This window comes from Triturus cristatus, chromosome 5_2 (assembly GCF_964204655.1).
Source record: "Triturus cristatus chromosome 5_2, aTriCri1.1, whole genome shotgun sequence".
In the NCBI taxonomy this organism is placed as follows: Eukaryota; Metazoa; Chordata; class Amphibia; order Caudata; family Salamandridae; genus Triturus; species Triturus cristatus.
In genome coordinates this window covers 668,337,164-668,362,072 of record NC_140588.1, presented here as the reverse complement: position 1 = coordinate 668,362,072, position 24,909 = coordinate 668,337,164, and the positions used below count along the sequence as shown (strand labels likewise).

At 45.6% G+C, this 24,909-nt stretch overlaps 1 protein-coding gene across 4 annotated transcripts in view; it reads right to left on the bottom strand.

Moving 5' to 3' along the window:
- DIAPH2 (diaphanous related formin 2) overlaps positions 1-24,909 on the bottom strand; it is a 3,515,124-nt gene that overhangs the window by 2,606,748 nt on the left and 883,467 nt on the right. For all 4 annotated transcript variants that reach the window (XM_085607750.1, XM_085607751.1, XM_085607752.1 and 1 more), the window contains 2 exons: positions 1,032-1,106; positions 874-943 (listed from right to left, as the gene is read on the bottom strand). In XM_085607750.1, coding sequence (XP_085463876.1) covers positions 874-943; positions 1,032-1,106 — 145 coding nt within the window. The remainder of the gene's footprint in view (positions 1-873; positions 944-1,031; positions 1,107-24,909) is intronic.

Here is a 24,909-nt window from a genome sequence, read left to right as displayed (position 1 = left end):
CAATGTTTGATTGCGAATCGATAGATATTATATCTTTTTCTCCCCTTCCACATTCATAGAGGTCCACATGAGAGTAGTCCAGTGGCTGTTTATAGAATTCTCCTAGCCTTCTCTGCTCTCATTTTAAGTATTTGCCCATTGACAATGCCACGTTATACGTTTTCACTATGAAAACCATTGAAACTAACTCACTCTGATTGGGTATTTATATTTGGCAGTTAGAAAACTAAGGAAAGACTGATAGTTGATTACATAGAACACGCCTTTCTTTCTTCTTTGAACGGTGTTTGTCAAGGAAATAGACCTATATTTTAGCACGTATTTATACGTGTTGACTGGGCAAATCAGTCTAGGACATGGAACACAGAAAACCGTGAAATGATACAGACTTTCACACAAGAGACTGCTCTCTGTTCAGCATGCGCTCTTTAGAAGTCCACGTGATACAATAATATGAGACTCAAACACTAATGGAACAATGCATTTTACCCTTAGCTGTCTGATTACACTTACAAGATAAGAGGTAAACACTACAAATTAATATTTAAAAAGCACATTGCCCACGATCAGAGGGGGAGATGTACAGTACTAATAATTGTACATACCGGCTGTATTTATTTTATTTTTATTTTAATTTATTTTTGTATTTTTCATTGTTAGCGAGGTACAAAGTGCTTTGCCTTTTCAAAGTGGACTGAAGAATGATTTAAATGCACTGCATAATTCACACCTTCAATTTGCTGCGGCTTCTGAAAGACTGCCTCTCTAAGAAATATCTTTTTGAAAACAAAATTGCCTTCCTTTGTAGTTCCTCTGAAAATGTAGTGCAAAAACCCAATCATTAAACATATTTATGGTTATGTGACCTCCTACCTTATTATTCATGAATGCTTTGAGGCACTGAATGAGTTTATGTTGATTCTTCTTGTCAATACTTTCTTGCCTTGAGTAAAAGAAAAAAACATTACATGAACTTAAGGCACAGTCGTACAAAGTACTGTAAGTCAAGGAAATATATTTATTCCTCTTACTGTTTCTTGTCCAGAAGCTTTTCCAGAACATCCAGCAAGACTCCGAGACCTTCATGTCCAAAGTTGTTAACCCAGCTGTAAAGAAAAAACAGATATGCGGGTGTCACAAACAATGTAAAAATGAAATACAATACAAGCTATCTGGCATGTCAAGAACACTTTGCAGCTTAGGACACCCATGACAAATGAGAAGTCTTGGAACAAAGCATGTTTATGCTTTTGGCAATAATTCGTCCCTAACGATGGATGAGATAATTGGAAAAAACTCATAATGCAATAATTTGCTGAACACAAGACCGCAATGGAGGACATCATGTCACTGGCCCTAAAGACATAGGTCTCCGTTTAGTGTCTGAGGCTCTGCCCAAAATGTGCAACCCCCCACAGCCCTGCAGGTACTCGCTGAATTCACCCCGCGGCACTAATTTATTATATTTAATAAAAAGACTAAAGACAGAGTGCAATCACAATTTGCTTTTTTATTGCCATTGAATTCACGTGCAGTGACCATAACCTGTGTCAAGTATATGATTGACATTTACTTAAATAGTGTGGACACTTTCAAACGATGACTCTGATAAACCCACGCAATAGTGTTAACGTGGACAACAGTGAAATTTCTGACGCAAGCCCGTTGCAACGTCTCACGACCAAGCCGCGCTTTCAATAATTCCAGACCGCAGCAGAATAAACCAGGAAAGACCAGAAGATTTACAATTCAAAACCACTAACCACAATGATGTGAAATGAAGCCTTCAGTCACATTAACAACAAATAGTGGTCTAGGTTAACTTCTTTCTGGCACTGCACTTTGTATAACTCAAGATTTACACTATTCATTGTCTTCAGTTCACACTGTTGGACTCTTCCACGGTTGACAGTGTCTGTTCACGAGACAATTAGTGTCACAGGTGTCTCCCTGAATTACTGGCCATTGTTTATACCTACAGTCCTTTGTTCCTGATATGTTTAGTCTGCTCTGATTGTGATAATATGTGTACCATACGTCCAATAATTATTGGCCGGAACACATTAGAAATGCAATCAACAAGCGTTCTACCAAAAGAGGAGAAAAGTGGTAAAACTGTACCAATTAAGGTAAAAAATAATTGCAGTGGCTTCAAATGGAGGAAGAAAGCGCTATACAAATACCTATACAAAGCAATAGAATCAGAGCCGATTGACATGCCATATAAAACATATACATCTAGGCCGTCATTATGAGTGGCCCGTTAAGCCCAGTGGGACTGCTACTAGGCTATACCAGCTCCTTTGATATTACAAGTGACACAGAGCAAAGCGGGTCGGCATTTTTTCACTTACACATTTTGTTTGATCAAGGAAAGATAAACTCCAGGAGAACATAGAGTAAAACAAGTGAGAATCAGTGCTAAAACAATGATTCCCATATGCGAATCCTTGTATATATTTTTTTTTATTTTTTTTAAAAAATCTTTATTTAGATTTGCAAAGTCAAACGGTACATAAATGATAGCTGTGTGTTCACCAGTGACAAAGTTTGGAGGTACACCACAACACCTCCAGCTCCCTGACAAGATGTGCAACTTATGGAAGGCATCCGGCATCAGACCCCCATTGATCAATCCTCCATCAACACTTGTCTAACTTGAAACAGATGAAACTGACATCAACGATCCATACCCAGGGCCCATAGCCACCCCATCTCTCCACGCATACCCTGTAACCCACGTGATACCGTGCCATTAACCCCCTCACAGCAAGCGCCCCGTGGATCATACCATCCCATTCATTCCATGACGTCCCCACTCTCCCAACGCCCATTTTGAAGCGCCTACCCCACTCCCGCTGGGACTATACCGGAATGTGTGGGTGACGAGGGGGAACCGGGGAGACCCGTGATGTATGTTTTGTAAGGGCCCCAGATGTCCCTAGGACGCGCCACCGAGGGGAGGAGACTAGAGTAGAGTTCGCTATTCGTGCTGCAAAAGGCCATGGCAGTGAGCCACGATTTGACCGTAGGAGCCCGTCTATCCCCCCAGCGCCTGGCGATTTCACGTTTGGCCAGAAGTAGACCCATAGAGGCGAACCTACGAACATTCTTAGGGAAATTTGCTGTGTAGCCCAACAACGCAACCTCATGCGCGGGAACAAGTGTAAGCTCTAATATGTCTTCCAAGACCTTGTAAACTTGTGTCCAGAATGATTGCAGCCTCGGACAAGTCCAGGACAAGTGTGCGAAGTCTGCATGCGGTGCCGAGCACTTCCAACAGAGGTGAGGTCGCGCAGGGTCGATTGAATGGAGTCTGTCTGGGGTCATGTACCAACGGCGCAGGAATTTATAGTGAAGGAGTTTGTGACGACTGTTCAGTGACACCGTAGCAGTAACCTTACAGCAGGCCGTCCACTGTTCATCCGTAATAGGCCTACCTAAGTCCGTCTCCCACTCCGCCCGTGCCCGGTCATCCGCACAAGGGAGCAAAGCCGCACACGCCTTGTACAGCCTCGAGACTATATGGGCCCCCGTTTCTTTGTTAATAATGATGGTAAGGGGTTCAAAGGAAGCAGGCTCAAGGGGGAAACCCTCAATTACCGCCCTGGCCGCGCAATAGAGTCGGCGAAGAACGAACCTATCCATGAATGTAGCCTCGCTGAAACGCGCCTCTTCCGATGCCGAGAATATGTGCCCTCCAGGGTATAAATCCCCCATCTTGGTGAGGTTAAATTTACTTAACGTTCGCTGCACAATCGCCTCATCCGTGCCCGGTAGTAGCCCCGGGTTGCGAATAGGGAGAGAAGAGGAATATAGGCGAGGGTGCGCTAAATAGCTCAAAAGTTTCTTCCAGGCCCAGCTGGTAGTGGACACTGTTTGAATATCCACTGGGCTTCTGGGGGTACCCTTGGGCAAAACGGCCGCCAACTGGCCCGGTAGAACAAAGTCTGCCTCAGGGCGAAGAAACGGGATCCGAGCGTCCGGATGGTACCAGGCATAGGCATGTGCACACTGCGCGACCAGATAGTATAGATACAGATCCGGTACGCCGAGGCCTCCCCTATCCTGTGGGAGTGTAAGAGTCTTCCAGCGAATCCGGGGGTGCTTCCCGCCCCAGACCAGTCGGATCAGAAGGGATCTCAAGGTGGAGAAGAAAGACCGAGTGAGAGGAACAGGGATGTTATTAAAAAGATACAAAAATTTGGGGAGCACTACCATTTTTATGATGGCTATTCTGGCCGACATGGAGAGCGGGAGGTGCAACCAACCCTCTACCTGCGTCTCCAGCCGCGCTATCGAGCGGCCATAATTGAGGCGTATGATTTCGTCTGTGCTCAAATGTATCTGAATGCCCAAGTAGCGTACCGAGTCCGAGCACCACTCCAATGGGAACTCACACTGCCACGGGCAGGTGCCGCTAGTCAACGGGAATATGATGGATTTGTGCCAGTTTATGCCCAGTCCGGAGTGGCCACCGAAGCGCAGGATCTCCCGAATCAGGGGGGCAAGATTGATATGCGGCTCCCTCACATACAGGATAGTGTCATCTGCGTAAAGAGAGGCAAGCAATGGGCCCGTCTGAAACTGGAGACCCTTGTGGAGGTGCCGTTCCTGGAAATGCCGAATCAGGGGGTCCATGGCTAAAATGAATAAGAGCGGGGAAAGTGGACAGCCCTGCCGCGTGCCACGCGTTAGAGAGAATGGCCGGGATAACGTACCATTGAGGCGCAGGCGTGCCGTGGGGCGGCTATAGAGGAGACGAGTCGTGGCCAGAAAGTTCGCCGGCATGCCCATGCGTTCCATAACGGCAAGAAAGAATGGCCACTCTAAGGAATCAAACGCCTTCTCGGTGTCAAGTAGGATCGCAGCTGCAGGTGTGGCCGGGTTAATTCTGTGCAAAACAGTGAACAACGTCCGCAAATTCAGCGACGTCGAGCGACGGGGGACAAAGCCCGATTGCATGGGCGAGATAATGAATTCCATCAGCTGGGAAAGTCTGTTGGCCACTATTTTGGCTAAAATCTTATAGTCGGTGTTTAAGAGGGAGAGGGGTCTATACGACCCACACAGCGATGGGTCCTTGTTTGGTTTCGGGAGCAGAACCACGACCGCCTCTCCAAGAGTAGCCGGGAGTGAACCACGCTCCAACGCCTCCGCATAGACCTCTATGAGCTTAGGCGCCAACAGATCAGAGAAAGCCTTGTAGAAATCCCCGGAGAAGCCATCAAGACCCGGAGCAGAAGAGCTCCGGAGCACTTTAATCGCTCCCCGTACCTCGGTCACCGTTATGGGCTCCGCCATAAACTCCTGCATGCCCCTATCTAGAAACACGAGCGCAATTTCCGACAGGTAGGCGTCTCGAGCGGCCGTGGAGTCACCCAATTTGGAGGTATATAACTCAGTAAAGTAGGCCAGGAATTCATCCCGAATCTCAGTGGGCGATGTGCGGAGCGTACCGTCCGCTCCCCGCACTTCAGTTATCAGGGACTTACTATACGGCGGTCTTAGAACCTGCGCGAGCGTGCGCCCCGGCCGATCCCCCTCTCCATACCGCCGAGCCACACAATATTTCCCCAGATATAGGATCTCCTTGTCCGCAGCCTCCCGAAAGTCCAACAGTAGGCGCAAGCGCCTGGCAAACACCTCGTCGGAGGGCGACCTTCGCGCTTCCACATCAATCGCATCCAGCTGCGTCTCTAAATGCGTGATTGTTGTGCGTAGCGCCCTCAGGACCCCAGCCTGTTTAGCAATGCAAACCCCTCTGATATAGGCCTTGAACCCCTCCCACAGGACAGCCCACGAGTCCACCGAGCCAGTATTTAGCGCAAAATAGTCTTCTATCGCTTCCGATACCTCATGGACAAAGAGGTCATCCAGAAGTGCCCTTCCGGGAAAACGCCACTGTCGCTCAAATCCCTCCGGGCGGGGAACGTCTAAACTCAGTACTACAGGAGAATGGTCCGAATAGGTTCTAGGGAGGGTTCCTAATGTGCGGAACCAGAGGGACAGGCCTGGGGATAGGAGCCGGTAGTCAATCCTGGTCCAGGTGTTGTGTTGCCCAGAGAAGTGCGTGTAGGCCGTAGTGTCTGGGTTGCGCCTGCGCCATATGTCAGTAAGAGAGAAACGATTGCAGAGGGCCAGGAGCGCGCGTCTCGCCCTAGGTTTGGAGTCAGTGGCCCCAGAGGTGCTATCGAGCCCCACATTCAGTAGCAAGTTGAGGTCGCCGCCCAGCAGGATGTCAGCGGGTGCCAGGGATGCCAACTGGGCAGCAAGCGCGTGGAAAAAATCAGGGGAATCAGTGTTAGGAGCATATACACATACTAGAGCGACCACATGCCCCATCAGCACTCCTTTCACAATGCAATAACGCCCTTCCCTGTCCCCCAGGAAAGTCTGGCAGTGGAACGGGATCCTCTTATGAATCAGGACCGCTGTGCCTCTAGCATAGTTGCTGAAATTGGAAAAATAGCGGTGGGCGCCCCAGGAAGCAGCAAAACGGGTATTCCCCGATGGATGCAAGTCCGTCTCTTGAAGAAAAGCAATGTCAACCCTGTGCCGATTCAAGTAATGTAGTATTTGTTTGCATTTACGCTGAGTGTTTAGGCCACGGACATTCCAAGACATTAAGGAGAGATTGGCGGGAGCTACACTCAAACCTATCTGGGCCATCGATGCCAAACTGTTCGTAGTAGGAGCAAGAACGGTGCAGCGCCTCCGTGTATCAATGAGAACAGCTCACACACAGCCAAGTCATGAAAAGCAAACTTATATATCCCCACCCCCCTCCCACAAGCACAGGAGCCAAAGTAGCACAGCAATTTAAAGAAGCAGAGGACCCTGAAGACGGGGTTCAGAGATACTGCCCCAAATTTGCAGGTGTATCTCCCTTTAGGGAAGCTATGAGCTCCAAATGGAATTCCCTGCCCCGGTTCTCAGGGCAGGATCCAGCTGCCTGCTGCTGACGCCATGCACGGAAGAGGAGCACTTGTGCTCTTCCGGGGACTATGGAGCCCGGCTCACCAATGACAGCAAACACATCTCAAGGATGGGCATCTATCCGCATCACCCGCAACGCTTGCTAATTAACTTATGGTTTGTGAATCAAGAGCATTGACATTTCAGGAGCCTCGATTAATGAGAAGTCACTGGCTCCTCTAAGCAAGCTATCAAGTGTTTTGTTTGTAATTCTAATTTATCAATGAACACAACCCCACTGAACCCATAGGTTGTGCCATTAAAGCAACACACAGCATTTACGTTTTCTTTAGTTTACCATTCAACAATACCACGCCAAATCGCTAAACAAATTATCATAACAATGCATTTTATCAATGGCATTTTCTTGATTACATCTGGTTCAACAGCACTGCTTCCTGGTAGAATGACACAGTGTGCTCCAGAATGCATCCTCCACTCTTTCAAATGAGAGTTTATCTCAAGCAGAACTGAAGCAAAGTGGATTTCAATGAGAAGTGTATTATGAATTATTTATCTTTGTTATGAATATTCCATGCAATAATATACCGAAACCTGTAGCTCAACAAGATAGGTAAAATGGATCAATGGTTTGGGCAATAGTGGCAGAGGTACATGCATGATTTGAAGGTGATATGTCCAGAAGCAATGGAGGGCCCCCATGGCTTCTCCTGTGCTAGATATGGCCTTCCAGTATTGCTGTGCTAAAGTCTGTAGCAACTACACATGTACTAATGGTTATTTCTTTTTACTTTTCAGTGCTACTGGATGGCACTGATTTTGTAATTTTGCAGGAAGGAAGAGGGATGGTTATAGGGAAGGCAGAGAGAGAGGATTAAGAGAGAGAGAATGAGAAATCGAGGAGAGAAAATGAAAGAAAAGGGAAAAGCAGGAAATTGAAAGAAAGAAGATTACAAACCTATGGAGGCTTAGTCCAAGAGAGAGAGAGGGGGTGTCAGGGAAGAGAAACAAAGAACTAAAAAGAGAAAGGGTGAGTGTATGTGAGAGACAAAGAAGCAAGTTCGTGCACTGGGCATATCTTTAAAGCATGTAGTCAGATATTGTGGAAACCGTTCACCTTTTTGTTGGCCCGTATCATGTTATGGCTGTTAGAGTCAGCCGAGAGACCCTTGGCTGGGATCCGGCTCATCTCTACCAATCAATTGTCTGGCTTGCCACCTCTACCTGTCTTTCACATGCAGCATAGGACAACAATAATCTACTTTTGCAAGTATGTGGCAGGACGCTACACTTTATAAATAATGTAGAGCTGCAACACATCTTTAGCGGCTTCATTCTAAGTACTGAGGAAAATGTGGTGGAAAATCAATCACCCAAGGAAAAAACAGCTATCGCCTGCTGTCACGTCCGTTTTTGAACCCAGTTCTAAATTTCCTCTTTTACAATGGGGAATAACATGCAATAATAATCTTTGTGACTGGTGTTGTCGCATGGTATTTTCTTCTGCACACTAAGTTTGCCTGTGCACTAAGTGAGTGCGCACACAAACAGACCAATGGTTTACATGGAACCTATGTTTCGGAAAAGGAAAAAGATAAAAACTGGCATTAGTACCCACTTTCAAAGTAACTGCATCACTCAAAATTAGGCTGCTCGAAAGAGACAGCTATGTAGTGCTACAGAACACATTACATTACACCTAGTTCAGAGAAGGAATCGCACTGAAACCCGCTAAAGCCAGCAGCAATTTTTCACTGGGTACCCACTGGCCTATCATACAGAGGGAAACAAAATGTCCAGCCTATCATACAGAGGGAAACAAAATGTCCACCCTCCACAGAAAACTTCTGCCAGTAAAACAGTAATGACAGACAAGATGCCGCCTCGGAGAGTGTAACGCATTCAAGGGGCAAGCAATTGTTAATTGCTGTACTGCACAAATCACTTGAATATTTAACAAAACATGCATGCTCCTGAGAAGAGGGATCAACAATAATACGATAGCGACATGAAGACAGGGTGATAAGGGAACAGGTGACACAGGGCCAGGAATCCTACCAGGAAATTGCTGCTCTCAGCAAAAGATAGTGCTGCCCTGAGGAATGACTACTATAGAGAGATTTACTTACAATGATCAACCTAGAAAAAAACTTAAACAGTACAGACAACACCAGTTAAGCAGTCCAAGTGTAAACACTCTGAGCCATATATATACCACGCACACTCACTCTCTGAAAACTCTACTAGGACCTACGAAAGGACAGTTGTAACGAATGCAACACAAGGCCTACCAAAACTAAAAGTAGATAGAGGACATTCCCTCCGGAGACATCCCTGGAAACACATCATCCTCACACCTGTGAAGGCAGCAGGGCACTCTACCCCCACCATCCCCCAGTTCAATTCTGCAGCCAACCGCAGGGAGTCCTCAGCGCATCACTCTTAGTATATTGGGCATGGTCTATCGTCAGATGACGACTCTCCCACAACCACTGATGCCTGTGTGTGTGTAAAGAAAAGTGCTAAGAGCCAAGTAATCGGTGGATATGCACTCTATAACCTTTGCATAACATCACATGTTCAGAGTAGATTTTAAAAATACATATTTTGTTGCTGTCCTATTGCTTTTGACATTGAAATTTAGACACACCTATGACCATAAATGGGGTTGTACATTCTAATTGTCCATTTAAATCCATGGAACAAGTATCTACTACGTCTAAATAATTTATCCCAAATCCACAGAAGTATTACATTGTACCAAATTTAATAGATTTCTATTTATAAAATTCATCAGTTTTGCAATTATTAAGGACAATTGCATTGTATTATTTTCATCAAAAAACATATAACATGTTCCAGCAACAACACACAGCTGCGTAAACATAGCTTAAACCATCTGTGATAGAAGAGCAACTTGTGTCAAAGTCTCACAGCTCTGAGTGACTCTGCCACCCAGCAATTAATATGACACATACCGCCTTGTATTCTAATGCTGATCTGAAACCTTATTCAAAGACGCATATCATTATGCCTGATTACAACCGGTAAGCCCCCACCCCCGCCCCGGTTTTCAGCACATTTGATATTGCTGAAAAGGTGCTTCTTATGGGAAAACATCTCTAGAAAGCACCTCTCCTAATGATGCAGAATGAGGTTCTTACATGAAAGCACACACATGGTTCACATTTATTCTACTTAATAAATGGCAGCCGGTGATAATGGTGCCCCTTTAATTTCGATTAACATGAAATACTAGTCCTTTCCTGATTTTCTCTCTTCCCTGTTCTTGCTGCAGAGAAGACTTTTTTCAGCTGTGCAATGTTTTTGTTCACTTTGCAAATCAAAGAAGTCAGAAAACTATAATCATAAACTGAGCAAAGTTAAATTGTGCTTCTTCTACCCTATCTTTTCAGTGTCCCCTGAATCTTTAGGTTACAGTGTTTCTCACAAGGTCCAATGCAATAACCAACGGCTTGAGCTCGAACCATATTAACAAGCATTATCTGCTCCAATGATTTATCAGAGAAGTTGGTCACTGTCTTCCAATGTTTCCATTATATCATTCAGCTCTTATCTATGTGTCCCCCTGATGAAGCCATCAACTTCAAGACTATCATCATGCTCTCCTAGAACATGTCCACAACAGTAGGCTCTCATGTCTGTGTGACATTTGCAGCAAATAGCCTTTAATCCATATCAGACTACCACATCTTTACCTCAATATTAATATAACTTTTCTGTGCTGGCATTGAATGTAGGCAACTCAGGGGACACTTTATATCTCTTTTGTCCCACAACTCACCACCAAAGACAAATTCTTTCATCTATTTAGCATCAACTAAAGCAACCTAATGCTTTCTCAAACTTTTAATCAGCCCCTGCACTATTACTACAAGATAGTTTTACTGGTGCCACAATGGCTATCCAAGAACAATGGTTCCTCGTACATGAAATTATGTTAATTCATGAACAAGGAAAGATTAGACCTTAGGAGGTCACTCATTGCACTTGCAAATAGAGCCAATGAGCAAACAGGATAGGGATCATAATTATATTATTTCAATAAAAATATATTATAAGTCAAAACAAACCGTGTCATAGAGGACAGTGCAGTGAAGATGTCCTCAGAGTAGACAAAGTGCATACATATTTTTGAGAAGCCGCAATAGATCCCAAAGGAAATCAAAAGTGTTTCATGTCACTACGGGGTCAAAGGCAAAATATTGGTAAACATTTTCTTGGAGTCCGTATTACAGTTCATGACAGCCAATTGTTTCAGGTCGACATTTCGACCCAAGCATAATTATCGCAGGGCCATCATCAGGACAAGAACTTATTTATTGCATCTGATGATCCATAAGGATGACTGGATTCATCCTGCAGGAAACAAATAAATACGAATGCATATAATGTTGTGCAGGGAGTCCTCAATAAATGAATGGATTTTTAATAAGGCAAAGAGGAACTACACCACAGGAAAACCCCACACATTAGACATACCATCTACCCAATAATGGAGGAAGAAGGGGGGCAAAGAGAGCCTTCTTTGCTGTCTCAGTCGCAGCGGCGGTTTCTTTATGAGGGCAGGGGAGTGTCACCCCCCTCACCCGCCCACTGCCAGCCGCGCTGAAACAATGTTAACAATAAATCTCCTAACAAAATGATTTGAATGGCATTTTATTTTTCACAAGGTGCGCCACAGCTGTCAGCCTGCCCCAAAGCCGGATAAATGAGGGGCGTGTCCTCGGCTGCATGGAGGAGTAGAGCAGTGCTGGCCGGACACTTGCAAAGTGTGCAAGTCAGTTTGGCCGGCTGTCTTGCGCCGGCCAAACTGACATGCACGGTTTGAAGCTCTCCACCCAGCTGGTTAACAGAATGAAAGCAGCATCTGGATTGCTTAGGGAAGTTACCTATTCCACTCGTGCCTGTCGCAGCCACAGATTGCCAAGGACAGCAAGGATGCAGCCCGGGTAAGTACTTTTGTTTTATTTTTAATGTTACTGTAATGCATGCAAGTGTTTTTATTTTGCATGCTTGTTTTATGTATATGTGTTTCGGGATGCATTGGAGCACCTACGTTCGCCCACCACTTTTATATGTTACCAGCTGCCCCTGCCTAGTCATCTCAAGACAAATTACCTTGCACAAACATTTTGTACCTATCAGGACCAGCTAGGTCATACCACCAGGTTCCCCTACACAGTGATTATTGCCCAGATAGAACCTTGCACATTTTGATGAATTTTCTTTTTACACTATAGAGTTGTTTGTGGAGAAATATAGTACTTTTCCTCTTAAAGTAAAACGTGCTGGACAGCGATTTCTTGACAAAGGTTATCTGCCTTACTGAGTTCTGAGTGTCAATCTTACACCATCTCTGTGAGTAAATCTTGGAGTGTTTGACATCACTGCCCTCAGGATTAAGTGCTAGAGGGGCACATACTTGGTGCTCAGTATTGGGCTCAACAGTAAGCTGACGACCCAGAGCACCAGTGGTAAAAGGCTTTGGTTGTTAAAGTTTTGGCCCAGTAATCTCTGGCAGCTCTGGGACTCCTGAAAAAGTTCCCATGCCTAACATAAGTGCAAGCTGAGCAGTACACTGCTGCAGAGATGGACAGACGTCTGTGCCCTCTCTATTTCCCTTGAAGTTGTTGTCCCTGTGGAAGTATGAGCGGCCGTCAACTGCTCTGTTCACCAACAAGGAATTTTTCTACAGGCATAGGAATGCACATGTATAGCACCATGTTGTATGTTGCTTGTTCTTCAAGAAAAAACGCTACTCTTAAAATAGTGCTACTTTGAGTTACGGGAGCCAGCATGCACTAGGGTATCGCCACTGGTATGGCTGCGGCTGCATTGAGCCCAAAGGCATCTGTATTGTGGGAGCCCCACTACATTAAGAGTAGCCTAAACCTTCAGCCCACCAGCAAAATCCCTAAGTGTCTACTTGGCCAGTCTGGTCCTGTGTACAACAGCAAGTAAAATACGTGCAGTCACTAAGCGCAGACAAACACATTTGCATGCATGAGAATTCCAAATTAGCGAAACTTGTTTGAGTCTATCTTACATTCCTCATTCCAATCAAAGTAAATTACTCTTATGTGAAAATTTAAATACCCTCCAGGAGCAAATACCCCACGCCCCAATTACAGCAGAGATCAATAGGGCTATGTGAGAAGTCCGACGTCCCGACAGACCAGAAGCGGGAAGAAACAGGGCAGAACACGCAATCAGTTAGCGGTCTTGCAGCACTGGGGAAGGATACGGAAGTGTCCATGACGTCACCCGCCCCGGACACAAAAAGAGGGTGGGACCCAGAAGGAGGTGTGTCCGATGGTGGAAGGAGCGGAGTGAGGATGACCGACACGGAAGCAGTGGTGACGGAGAAGCAAGAAGAAGGAGGCGGAGTGACAGAAGAGCTCTCTCTCTCTCTAGAGAGAGAGAGACGGTGGAAGCGAGACCGCAAAGGCAGCGGATACTGCGAAAAAACCTGGCAGCCCGGAGGAGAGGGAGGACGCCCCGGGTCCCTACGCCACAGCCCAGAGCATGGGCCGTGGCTCAAGGCGAGACACTTAGGGGGAGCATTCTGGTGGGGGTGGTGGGGAAGTGCGGGACCGTAGGGCACGGTGTTTTGATTTTGTTAAAAATCACCAGGCCCTCCCTCACTGCACACTTTTTCCCTTCCCTACACGGCATCTGGTGGTGGTGGCACATAGTATACATAAGCTAAGAGTTTGGGCACTAAAACCTGTTTTGTTTGCTATTTGTTTTCTTTCCCTCCCTTTTCCTCTGAGTGCCCTGGGAAGACATGAGAGCAACGCCTAGAACAGGACCGAGACCCGAGGAGCCCCGAGGTCGGCGGACAAGAAGAACCCTTCCTATAGTCCCTCTTCCATGTAATATGCTCTCCACCCGATGCACAGACCCTTGATTACGTTTTATTAGAAGGACAGTACTGACCCTATGGGATTTCAATTTAAAAGAGCCCGAAAATCGCTGTCAAAGAAAAGAATAGAATCCCAGAAATCCCTGTATTATACGCGTGTGGTGTGTCCTTCTGCTACCCCTGTCCCAGTCCTGGCTACAATTTGGTGTCAGAATTTGGATTCTCCACCTCTACCGGCGTGTCGCACCATGACACAACCCATGCCTGTCGAGGATGTCGTAGCCCAACTTCTGAAGGGCAGCGGCACCTTCAACTGGTTCTGGAGCAGCAGATCCAGACAGCCCAGATGGTCCGAGAAGCCCTACAAGGGGCCCTTAGAGAACAGGCCAACCTGATCTCTACTAACCAGCAGGTGCAGGACACAGCAATCTGGTGCCTCACGGACGCCATTGTAAGCACCCGAGTTCGCCCTAATGTCCCCGCACGGTCCTTCAACAGTACCAAGAAGGAGATGATCCGGATTATTTCTCCTTGAACTTCGAATGGGTGGGGACTACAGCAGCCTGGCCCCAAGAAAGGTGGAGCAAGTACGTTGCCCCACTCCTCTCCGGCGAGTTACAAGCTGCCTACCAAGCAGCAAATCCTGCGGGTACCACAGCTTATGAGGACGTGAGAAAGGCCATCCTCGAGAATTAGGATGCGACCCAGAATACTACAGAAACCGGTTTCAAAAGGAGAAATGGGGAGTGGGAGACAATCCCCGCGCCCTATATTATCGGATTAGAGACCTAGGCAATAGGTGGCTGACCCCTCATACCTCGTCTGTAAACAAAGTAGTGGGGAAAGCTTATTTGGAACAGTTCTTGGAGGCCCCACCTCCAGTACACGGTCACGGGTGAAGCAACACCCCCATCACTCCTCCGCGTTGGCGGTAGAAATTGCTTGTGCCTATCATAGGTCACCCGATTTTAAGGCTGGTATAGCGTGACCCCAGTACCACCCAATCCCAAAAGGCCCGCCTATGCCCGAATACAAACCCCAGCCACTTTCCCGTCCGGTTCCCAGGCCTGCCTACCCGTCCCCTGGTCCCAGCGGGCAGGGTCCACAGTGTTACACTTGTAAACAATGGGGGCATATAGCTAGACAGTGTCCGCACCGTGCCCCAGCAGCTGAACCCATGGAGATTGGATACTCCAGGGGCCGTATATACTTAACAGGTCAGGGCCCTCATCAATATAGGAAGGAGGTCCTGCTCAACGGAAAGAGACAACAAGCACTGCTTGATACCAGTTGCCACATGACAGTAGTGGACGGCTCTTTGGTTTCCCCTCCCCAGTTAAAAAACACAGAACAAGTGAGGGTAACCTGTGTCCACGGGGATATCAAAGTCTACCCAGTGGCCAGGGTCCTCTTGGAGGTAGACCATAATCCCCAGTTACGAAGAGTAGGAGTGATACCCACCTTACCCAAAGCAGTTATTATAGGGACAGACCATCCTAAATTCAAGGAGTATCTGGACACTACAAAGAGGGACGAAGGGACCTGGCTACAGGAGGCCCCATTTTGAGGCAGTGATCTAGAAACCCTGAATGCCAAAACAAGAAAAAGCAGACAAGAGAGAAGAAGAGATAAAAGAGACTTTGCCCTTTCACAGCTATCACGTCCTGCCTTTCCTCTCTCCCTTGCAGACACTGACAGAAAGAAACCGGCTGGCTTCCGTATGGCGCAACGGGAGGACAACACCCTTACCCATTCCTGGGAGCAGGTCCGTGAACAAGAGCCAGAGCAGGTAGGACCATATTTTCTTGTAAAACGGGGATTATTGTACAGAGCTGTTAAGGGGGGCGCAGACATCCACCCAATTAATAGTACCGACACCGTTCAGGGAGCACATACTTCTCTTGGTCCATAACAAAATAGAGGGAGGACATTATGGCAAAGAGAATACGCTAAAATACCTTCTAGAAAAATTCTATTGGCCCGGGGTATATAGGGACGTAGCAAGGCACTGCGCTGAGTGAGTTCGCTGTCAGTATACAAATCCTGGGGGGGGGGGTGGTGAAAGCCCCGTTGCAGCCATTGCCCATCATAGACGTCTCTTTCAAACGGGTGGGGATGGACCTAGTAGGGCCCCTGACTCCCTCGGCCAGAGGACACCGCTACATACTAGTCATGGTGGATTACGCCAGCAGGTATCCGGAGGCCTTCCCGCTATCGAGCATGACCACTCCTGCGATAGCCCAAGCCAGGATATCGTTCTTCTCAAGGGTGGGATTTCCAGCAGAGATACTAATTGACTAAGGGACCCCCATCATGTCTCGTCTCATGACACAAATCTGTGCGGTGCTGGGTATTGATAGGATAAGAACCTCTGTTTACCACACCCAAACAGACGGCCTTGTGGAGCGCTACAATAAGACGATTAAAAGCATGCTCCGCAAGGTCGTCTCGGACTCCGGGAGAGATTGGGACCAAAAGCTACCCTTAGTCCTCTTTGCGTTGAGGACCCACGAACAACGGTCCACGGAGTATTCCCTGTTCGAACTGGTGTTTGGACGGAAACCCAAAAAATTGCTTGACAGGGCGGCAGAACAGTGGGAGGAGGAAGACGAAGAAGGGAAACCCCTGTCCCATTATGCTGCCGACCTTCTGTCTTCCCTGACCCAATTATGGGGCTCTGTACATGACCACCTGGAAGAGGCCCAAGGGGCCCAGAAGCGGTATTATGACAGAAACAGTCGCATATGCGAATTCTCCCCTGGTGACAAAATCCTACTGTTGCTCCCTTCTACGGAAGACAAATTATTGACAAAATGGCAAGGGCCATACTTCATAGAAAGAAAAGTAACCCCTGTCACTTATAGCGTATTGCTGCCCCATCGTGTCAGGGAGGGAAAACAGATATATCACGTCAACCTATTAAAAAAATGGGAAGACCCTCTACCCTCCCAGACTACGGGAACTCCTGTTCACTTCGCTTGTAACAATAAACCCCTGGAGTTACCCCTCCTGTCGGTCCAGGAACCGGTAGACGGGTCGGTACCCACAGGAGAATGTCTGTCACCCACACAAAGCGATCAACTAACGTCACTACGAGGGTCCTTCCCTGGTCTCTTTTCCACCAAACCGGGATTAACCACCTTGGTCCATCACCACATTGTGTCCATAGAGAAAAAAATCGTACAGCAGAAACCCTATCTTATCCCGGCAGCCCGTAGAGAAGCGGTAGAGCGGGAGGTTTCAGACATGCTTAAAGCTAACATCATCGAACCCTCCCAGAGCAATTGGTGTTCCTCAGTGGTGCTCGTACCGAAACCAGACAGGAGTCTGCGTTTTTGTATAGACTTCAGACAGGTGAACGCCATTACCAAATTCGATACATACCCCATGTCAAGAATATACGAGATGGTAGAGCGCCTGGGAAAGGCCACATACATTTCAACCCTTGACCTCACAAAAGGGTATTGGCAGATCCCTTTATCCCCCGAATCCAAAGAAAAGACAGCGTTCTCGACTCCCTCCGGTCTATACCAATTCAAAGTGCTTCCCTTTGGATTGCATGGGGCTCCGGCGGTGTTCCAAAGATTGATGGACCTGATTCTCAAACCCCATAGGAGTTATGCCGTGGCATATCTCGATGACATCGTCATATACAGCCCAACATGGGGGGAACACATACAACACCTAGGAGCTGTGTTCAGAGCAATCCAAGGGGCTGGACTAACCATTAACCGAAAGAAATCACTGTTAGGAACCAACACGATCCAGTACCTGGGTTATACCATCAAGGAAGGGGGATATTTCCCCAGGTGGAAAGTAGAGGCTATCAGAGCGCTCCCCAGGCCCATAATCAAAAGAGACGTCTGTTCATTTTTGGGGTTTATAGGTTACCATCGCAGGTTTATACACAGCTTCTCTTCTCTAGCCAGTCCCCTAAACGACCTCCTGAGGAACACCCAGCCATCCCACATACACACTTAGACACCACAACACAAGACCAGCTTTAACACCCTAAAACATACCATCTGTACAGCACCAGTTTTGCACTGTCCTGATTTCGATCACACGTTCGTTCTCCAAACCAATGACTCAGGCCTTGGTCTGGGTGCCGAGTTATACCAGCCTGACCATAGCAATGGCCTAAAACCAGTATTGTACATCAGTAGGAAGCTCTTTGCACATGAGGCAAACTATTCAACGATCGAGAAGGAATACCTCGCCATAAAATGGGCCGTAGAGGCCCTACAGTATTACCTGCTGGGACGAAGGTTCATAGTCCTCACTGATCACGCACCCCTCACCTGGCTCACGAATAGCAAAGACACCAACCCCCATGTCCCAAGATGGTTTCTTGCTTTACAACCCTTCTCTTTCCAGACTATCCACTACCCGGGGACAAGGCAAAATGGCGTGGACTACCTGTCTCGACATCCGACTTCTGAATAGCCCCAACATCCATTCCTAAGGGGGGAGATGTGTGAGGAGTCCGATGTCCCGACAGACAAGAAGCGGGAAGAAACAGGGCAGAACACGCAACCATATCCAGGATCAGTTAGCGGTCTAGCAGCACTGGGGAAGGATACAGAAGTGTCCATGACGTCACCTGCCCCGGACAAACAAAGAGGGTGGGACCCAGAAGGAGGTGTGTCCGATGGTGGAAGGAGCGGAGTGAGGACGACCAACACGGAAGCACCGGTTACGGAGAAGCAAGAAGAAGGAGGCGAAGTGACAGAAGAGCTTGAGAGAGAGACGGCGGAAGCGAGACCGCAAAGGCAGCGGATACTGCGAACAAACCCGGCGGCCTGGAGGAGAGGGAGGACGCCTCGGGTCCCTACGCCACGGCCCAGAGCACAGGCCGTGGCTCAAGGCGAGTACCGTTAGGAGGAGCATTCTGGTGGGGGTGGTGGGGAAGTGCGGGACAGTAGGGCATGATGTTTTGATTTTCTTAAAAATCACCTGGCCCTCCCTCACTGCACACTTTTTCCCTTCCCCACACGGCGTCCGGTGGTGGTGGCACATAGTATACATAAGCTAAGAGCTTGGACACTAAAACCCATTTTGTTTGCTATTTGTTTTCTTTCCCTCCCTTTTCCTCTGAGTGCCCTGGGAAGACGAGAGAGCAATGCCTAGAACAGGACCGAGACCCGAGGAACCCCGAGGTCGGCAACCAAGAAGAACCCTTCCTACAGTCCCTCTTCCATGTTATATGCTCTCCACCGATGCACAAACCCTTGATTATGTTTTATTAGAAGGACAGTACTGACCCTATGGGACTTCAATATAAAAAAGAGCCCGAAAATCGCTGTCAAAGAAAAGAATAAAATCCCAGAAATCCCTGTATTATACGCGTGTAGTGTGTCCTTCCGCTACCCGCGTCCCCGTCCCGCCTACAGGCTAACATACATGATATAGTTATATATTTGGGCCTAGTTACACCTTCTGGGTTCTGAAGAACGTTTTGTAATATCTGTCGATGCACAAATGAAAATACAATATCTAAAGCCATTTTAGTTGTGCAACAGAAGAGGGGGTTCCTGAAAAGATGACTAACTGGGGAGGGTACACAAACAGGGATGAGTTTAAACACTACAACATCTCTTTGTTGGTGATTTGTGGCTATTTAAGGCTTCCTATTTGCATGTTTTATGAACAGTCCCGGTAAGAAAATTACAGAGCTCTAAAAAAATATAGTGCACTATTGTAGACACCATGAATGACAAAGAAAGAAAGTGAGAGGGAAAACAAGAGTGAATGATGGAAAGTGTAAATGAGAGAAAGCCAAAGAATGTGCGAACATGTGAGACAATACGGAAACAGAAAGTGTGTGTACACAAAAGTGAAAAGGATCTAGGGAGAGAAGAAAGTATGAGTGAAAGTTGAAAGAGGGAGCATGAAGGAAAACATATGAGTAAATGAGAGGAGTGAGTCACAACAATACCCTGCAAATTCTTTTGTCAATTATAATGAATCGCTTTTGTTACTATGAGCTCCTCAAAATTGGCCCCTCAATAAAACAAGTATAAATACACTAGGCGCATTCTGTGATGCAGACATCAGTTCTGGGACTGAAAAAAGGTGATGTTTATGTAACCAACAAAACTCATTCAAAAAACCTTCACATTAACTAAAGGGCATAAACTTGGGCACATTAAGAAAATGGCAATATATTTTCCTTATCATTTGAACGCCTAAATATACTTTACAATAAGTGTGCTAATAAAGTAAAAATAATCCTCCAACTTCTCTCTTGCATGGGGTAGGGGTGTTAGGGGAAGAGAGTTCTCCAATGGGAACATCTATTCTTGGGTGGCATTTTTATGAAACTCCAAAATGTTACAAATCTACACAAATCACATAAAGTGTTGGAAATGGCCTTTTGCAGGGTCACCCCCAAACTGTTGACTCTTCACAATTTACCACTGCTTACCAGTGCTTGTACTCGCTCCTCAAAACATGGCAATTTGGGTTCCTCCCCAACTGGCATATTTTATTTTCTTAAAAGTCACTAATAAAGTGTTCTACATGTGCCCAGGTCCTGTAAATGAAATGCTACTAGTGGGTCTGCAGCAGTGCTTGTGCCACCCACTTAAATAGTCCTTTAATCATTGAAGAGCCTGTGTCTCCAGTTTACACTGCTGTGTCTACCTGTCAAAATAAACCTTTTGCCAGGCCCAAATCTTCCCTTTTTATCCATATAAATCACTGCTAAGGTAGCCCCTGAACAGCCCAGAGCGCAAGTAGCAAAATATATAAACAGCAGGACATGTACTTTGGAGTTTTACATGTCCTTGTAGTGTTTTTCACTTTGGTAATCCCAAAACATTGGGATTACCTTATTACATTTTATAAGTTATTTCCAGATGGGGAAGATATTACTGATTCAAGTTTGGTGTCTCTGGAATCACAATTTAAAATCCAAACTGATGGTGAAGTCGTATTTTAAATTGCAATTCTGAAAATACAGCTCTAGAAAGTTTGCATTTTCTTTCTTTAGGCATTTGTGGACTGCTGCCTATCTCTGATCACATGTCTGGGGTGGGTGACAGCTGGGATTTGTATATTTCCTCTACACAGCCACTGTGTCAGGCTCTGACTCCCGTCAACCCTGAAACTAAGGAGGAAGAAGAGACTCTTCCTCACTGGCCCACACCTGTGTTTCCTTTCCAGCCCCCGGACTCTCCATATAACGTACACTACACCCAAGAGGATCCTGAATATGTGCGCTACGGGCCCTTTGACCAGACCACGCCCTTTGGAGAAGGGATCTTGCCACCTCAGAGGAGGAAGAGTCTTTCTGACCTGGGGAGTAGAATCCGCTGAGTCGGAGGCGAGGGTTACTGTGCAGCAACCCAGAGGAGGGACGAAAAGTGAGGACGGCCTGTTGAACCAGGATTCAGGCTGTGACCCCTGCGAAGGAGTCCCAGGAGGCCAAAGACCCCGCGAGTCACCCAGCCACATTCCCAGAGGAGCGTGGCTCGCACAGGTGCACGCATGGTTCATGGAGATCGGGGGAGAGTAGCGCCCCAAAGGTCCAGAGAAGGGAAACCCTTCATGAGCTCATTGGAGTAACGGCTTGGGTGTGTTTTTTTTTTGCCTTAGGTGGCAGTCTCTCACTCCCATGCACCTCTTCGAATGTGGAAAATGGGTGTAATGTCTCCCCCACTCCTTCTCACCACGCTGATCTCTGGGTTTTTTGTATGTTTGTTTCCTTGCGTCTCTCCCTCCTGCCTGAGTCGACGGGAATCTGCTGGAGAAAAGTCAGAACACTAAGGAGAAGAAAAATTCCCCAAGAAGAATCAGGACATTTATGTTTGAGTTTCACGGTATCAAGCAACAATAAAACCACTTACGTCGTCTAAATAGTCATGTGATTCCTGCAATACCTAACACACACACAATGGGAGCTTAGGCCTAGTATAATCGGAGGGAGGAGCTAGACCCAGCCTCACTTACACCTGAATAGGCTGTGTCCTGCCCCCACACAAAGGGCTGCATACCCCACTGAAGTGAGTCTGGAGCTGTGGCAGGACGTGTGTGCACTTCAAATGCTTGTCTTTCAAGTCTCCCCCACTTCAAAGGCCTAGCTGGACCTCAGACACCACCATTTCAGTACATTTCTGGAACTGTGAAGACTCTGCCAAGAAGAAGGGCTGCTGTGCTTCTAAAAAGACTGCAACTCTGCTAAACTGCTGTTTTGGTTTAACTCCTGCCTTGCTGTGTTGACCTGCTGCCCTCTTGCCTAGGTGAGGGGACTGCATCACTTGAATCCTGAGGGACTCCAAGGGCTAGCTGGGATGGCCTCCTGATCTGAATACATCTATTTAAAAGTCAAGTTCTATTTTGATGAGTTTATGCTAGATATCATGGGGTAATTCAAAGAGTTATGGAGTTGTAATTACGTGTTTTTATTTAAGGCTAAGGGCTGTGAAAATATGACATTATGCCACATAAACCGGGGAGAGCAGTACAAAGAGAATTGCATTCTGGTAGAATGAGGTATTCCTATTGAGCGTGTTAGAGGAATCGAGGTTCTTTTAAATTATCACCTGTTGGTCATTATGGAGGGCGGGAACACATACTAATATAAGGATGAGAAAGTTGGGAATCAGCTTGTTGGAACAATAAAGATGCCTGCCACGGCATGTTAGGAAAATGGAAAACGATTATTGTTTTACATGAAGGTAGCCGAAAGGAAATGCTCTTTCAAGTAATATGATTTGTCTACATGTCATGGTAAGTTTAAAGATTTAAATATGTGACCGCAATAGAGGGGGGGATTAATTGGGATTTCTCTTTAAGGTAGTCAGGGGGTGAACTGAGGGTGCACCATAACAGCTATTAAACAGTAGTGAATATCGAACGTTTTTTGAATGTATTTAACAAAAGTGTAACAAATGTCTATGATTAGCGGCACGTGGATAATTGATAAACGTAACTTGTGATGTAATAGCATATTTTTATGTAATACTGGCATAAAGCGTTTAAAGACATGTATTTGTTTATACTTTTAGATGTCCCTGACGAAGGGAGGGTTTCTCCCGAAATGCATTGGACCATTGTGAATAAATCATGACATGGAATGAACCCTATGCATCTGAGTGCTTTTTTGGAAACTCGGAAAGTAATACATTGAATAAAATGAATTGAACTAAGACAAAAGAATGGTGAAAGTGAAAGGAGTAAAACGTAAAAATAAAGGAAAAGGAAATAAATTTGATTCATTGGATTTAATCCATTATACGGCTGTGCAGCTTTGTGGAACCGTAACAGGGTCCCTCTTCGAAGTAGCTCCTGATCTGAAGTCCCATGGACATACAAGACTTCCAACCAACCCTCTTCTGCACCCAAGAATGCTGATTAATATACCGCAATCAAAGTCAACAGAAAGAGATTAGTGGTTCAAAGATCCAGAGTGGGAGATCAGGCTGCCAAGGCCGGCCTCACTGCATCCATGATGGAAAAACTTTACTATCTGACTAGTGTAAGATAAGTGTATGATACAGATGTAGGTCACAATGGCAGATGTCCAAATCACTGTAAAAACACTAGAGACGTTTGCAGCAAATGGCACTTTGGTTGTAAGTGCCCATAAATGTGTAGAATAATAAGGAAACAAATTACAGAAAGGGAACGAAAATCACAACTGGTTATACAGGCCATTGCGCCACAATTGATAAGGGTATCCACAGAATAAAACGCTTTCATGAAAAACACAAATATTATTCTTTCAACCCTTGTAGCTTCAACAGTTGATAAAGTAGACAAATTGTATTATGAAAGCACAAACATTAAAAAAAAGTATTTATTGATAGAGAATTCCTCAAATACCTTGGACACAACTACACCACCAAATAAATTCCGCAAACGGGGAAACATTGGTAAACCATATTAGATACCTATTTGTTAACAAATAACACTCAGCAAACTATCTATTTTACTGGAAGCCAACAGTTTGAGATATTTTTCTATCCTACTTTTAGTTGGTTGGCATCAGACAGCTGGCAGAGGCGCAAGCAGCGTGAAAAAGACTGAACTTGATTAGCACATCGGAATAAAATAGTTCAAACGCAGCCCTTCTGTAATAAGGAAATATGCACAAAAGATAGTCTATTTCGCCATAAGCGCTTCCAGGGCATTTACCAAAGTAAGTATATGTGTATTTATTTATCAGGCAATGTAATACCTGGTGTACTTACTACCAAACATTTATCACAGATACTATGTTGCTCACCAGTGATAAAATGATAAAAGTGAGTTAAATCTCATTGGACATTCATGAATCTAATCTGAGCTACGAGAATATTTAATGGATTTATATTTAAGGATCATGATTGCAAGGGTTCGCATTTAATCAGTGTTATATTTAGTTTGCTTTAAGATTCACTGAAAATTATTAATTAATCTCCAATCAACGAACTATTAATTTTAAATTAGCTGGGATTTTCATATTTTTAAACATGGCTACAAAATGTGTTTTGAAGTAGTTTTACAACATGGTTAGAGAGCAAAATACATTTTCCTTTAATTGTAGATTGAAAGCCATACTGATATCGCATAATTGTAATTTTCAAATATTTTCAAAGCAAACCTGATTGGTTGTTCAGAAATTCTATCCCAATTAAGAGAATATTGCCTTCAAGCTCCCAACTAAATGTATGCTTGCAGAGGGCGGAATTCGATCATTAGTGCAATTCATTTGTTTAAAGCTACTCAGTTAATTTAAGGATCAACATGTTGTGACAGTACTTGGAATTTTAATCACTTGTGGTTTTACAAATTGCATTGAAGGCGTATGTGCTGTCATTGTTATGAAAAATTATAATTGATTTAATTTATTTCTAATTGAAATATCAGGCTTTTAAATTAACATCTCAAATATAAAACCGATTTATAGAATGTATACACTTAATTATTTCTATAGGTGTTTTTTTTTAAGATACTACATTGCTACCTTAAGGCCACTTTGTAGGCCTTGGGCCTCTGAAAAAGGTTTCTAAAAAGTGCAGTGGTGTACAGGAGATGTGCCTTGGGTTACCAATAGAGATAATAAGGCAGGGGCCTGAGGTTATGAAAACAAGACA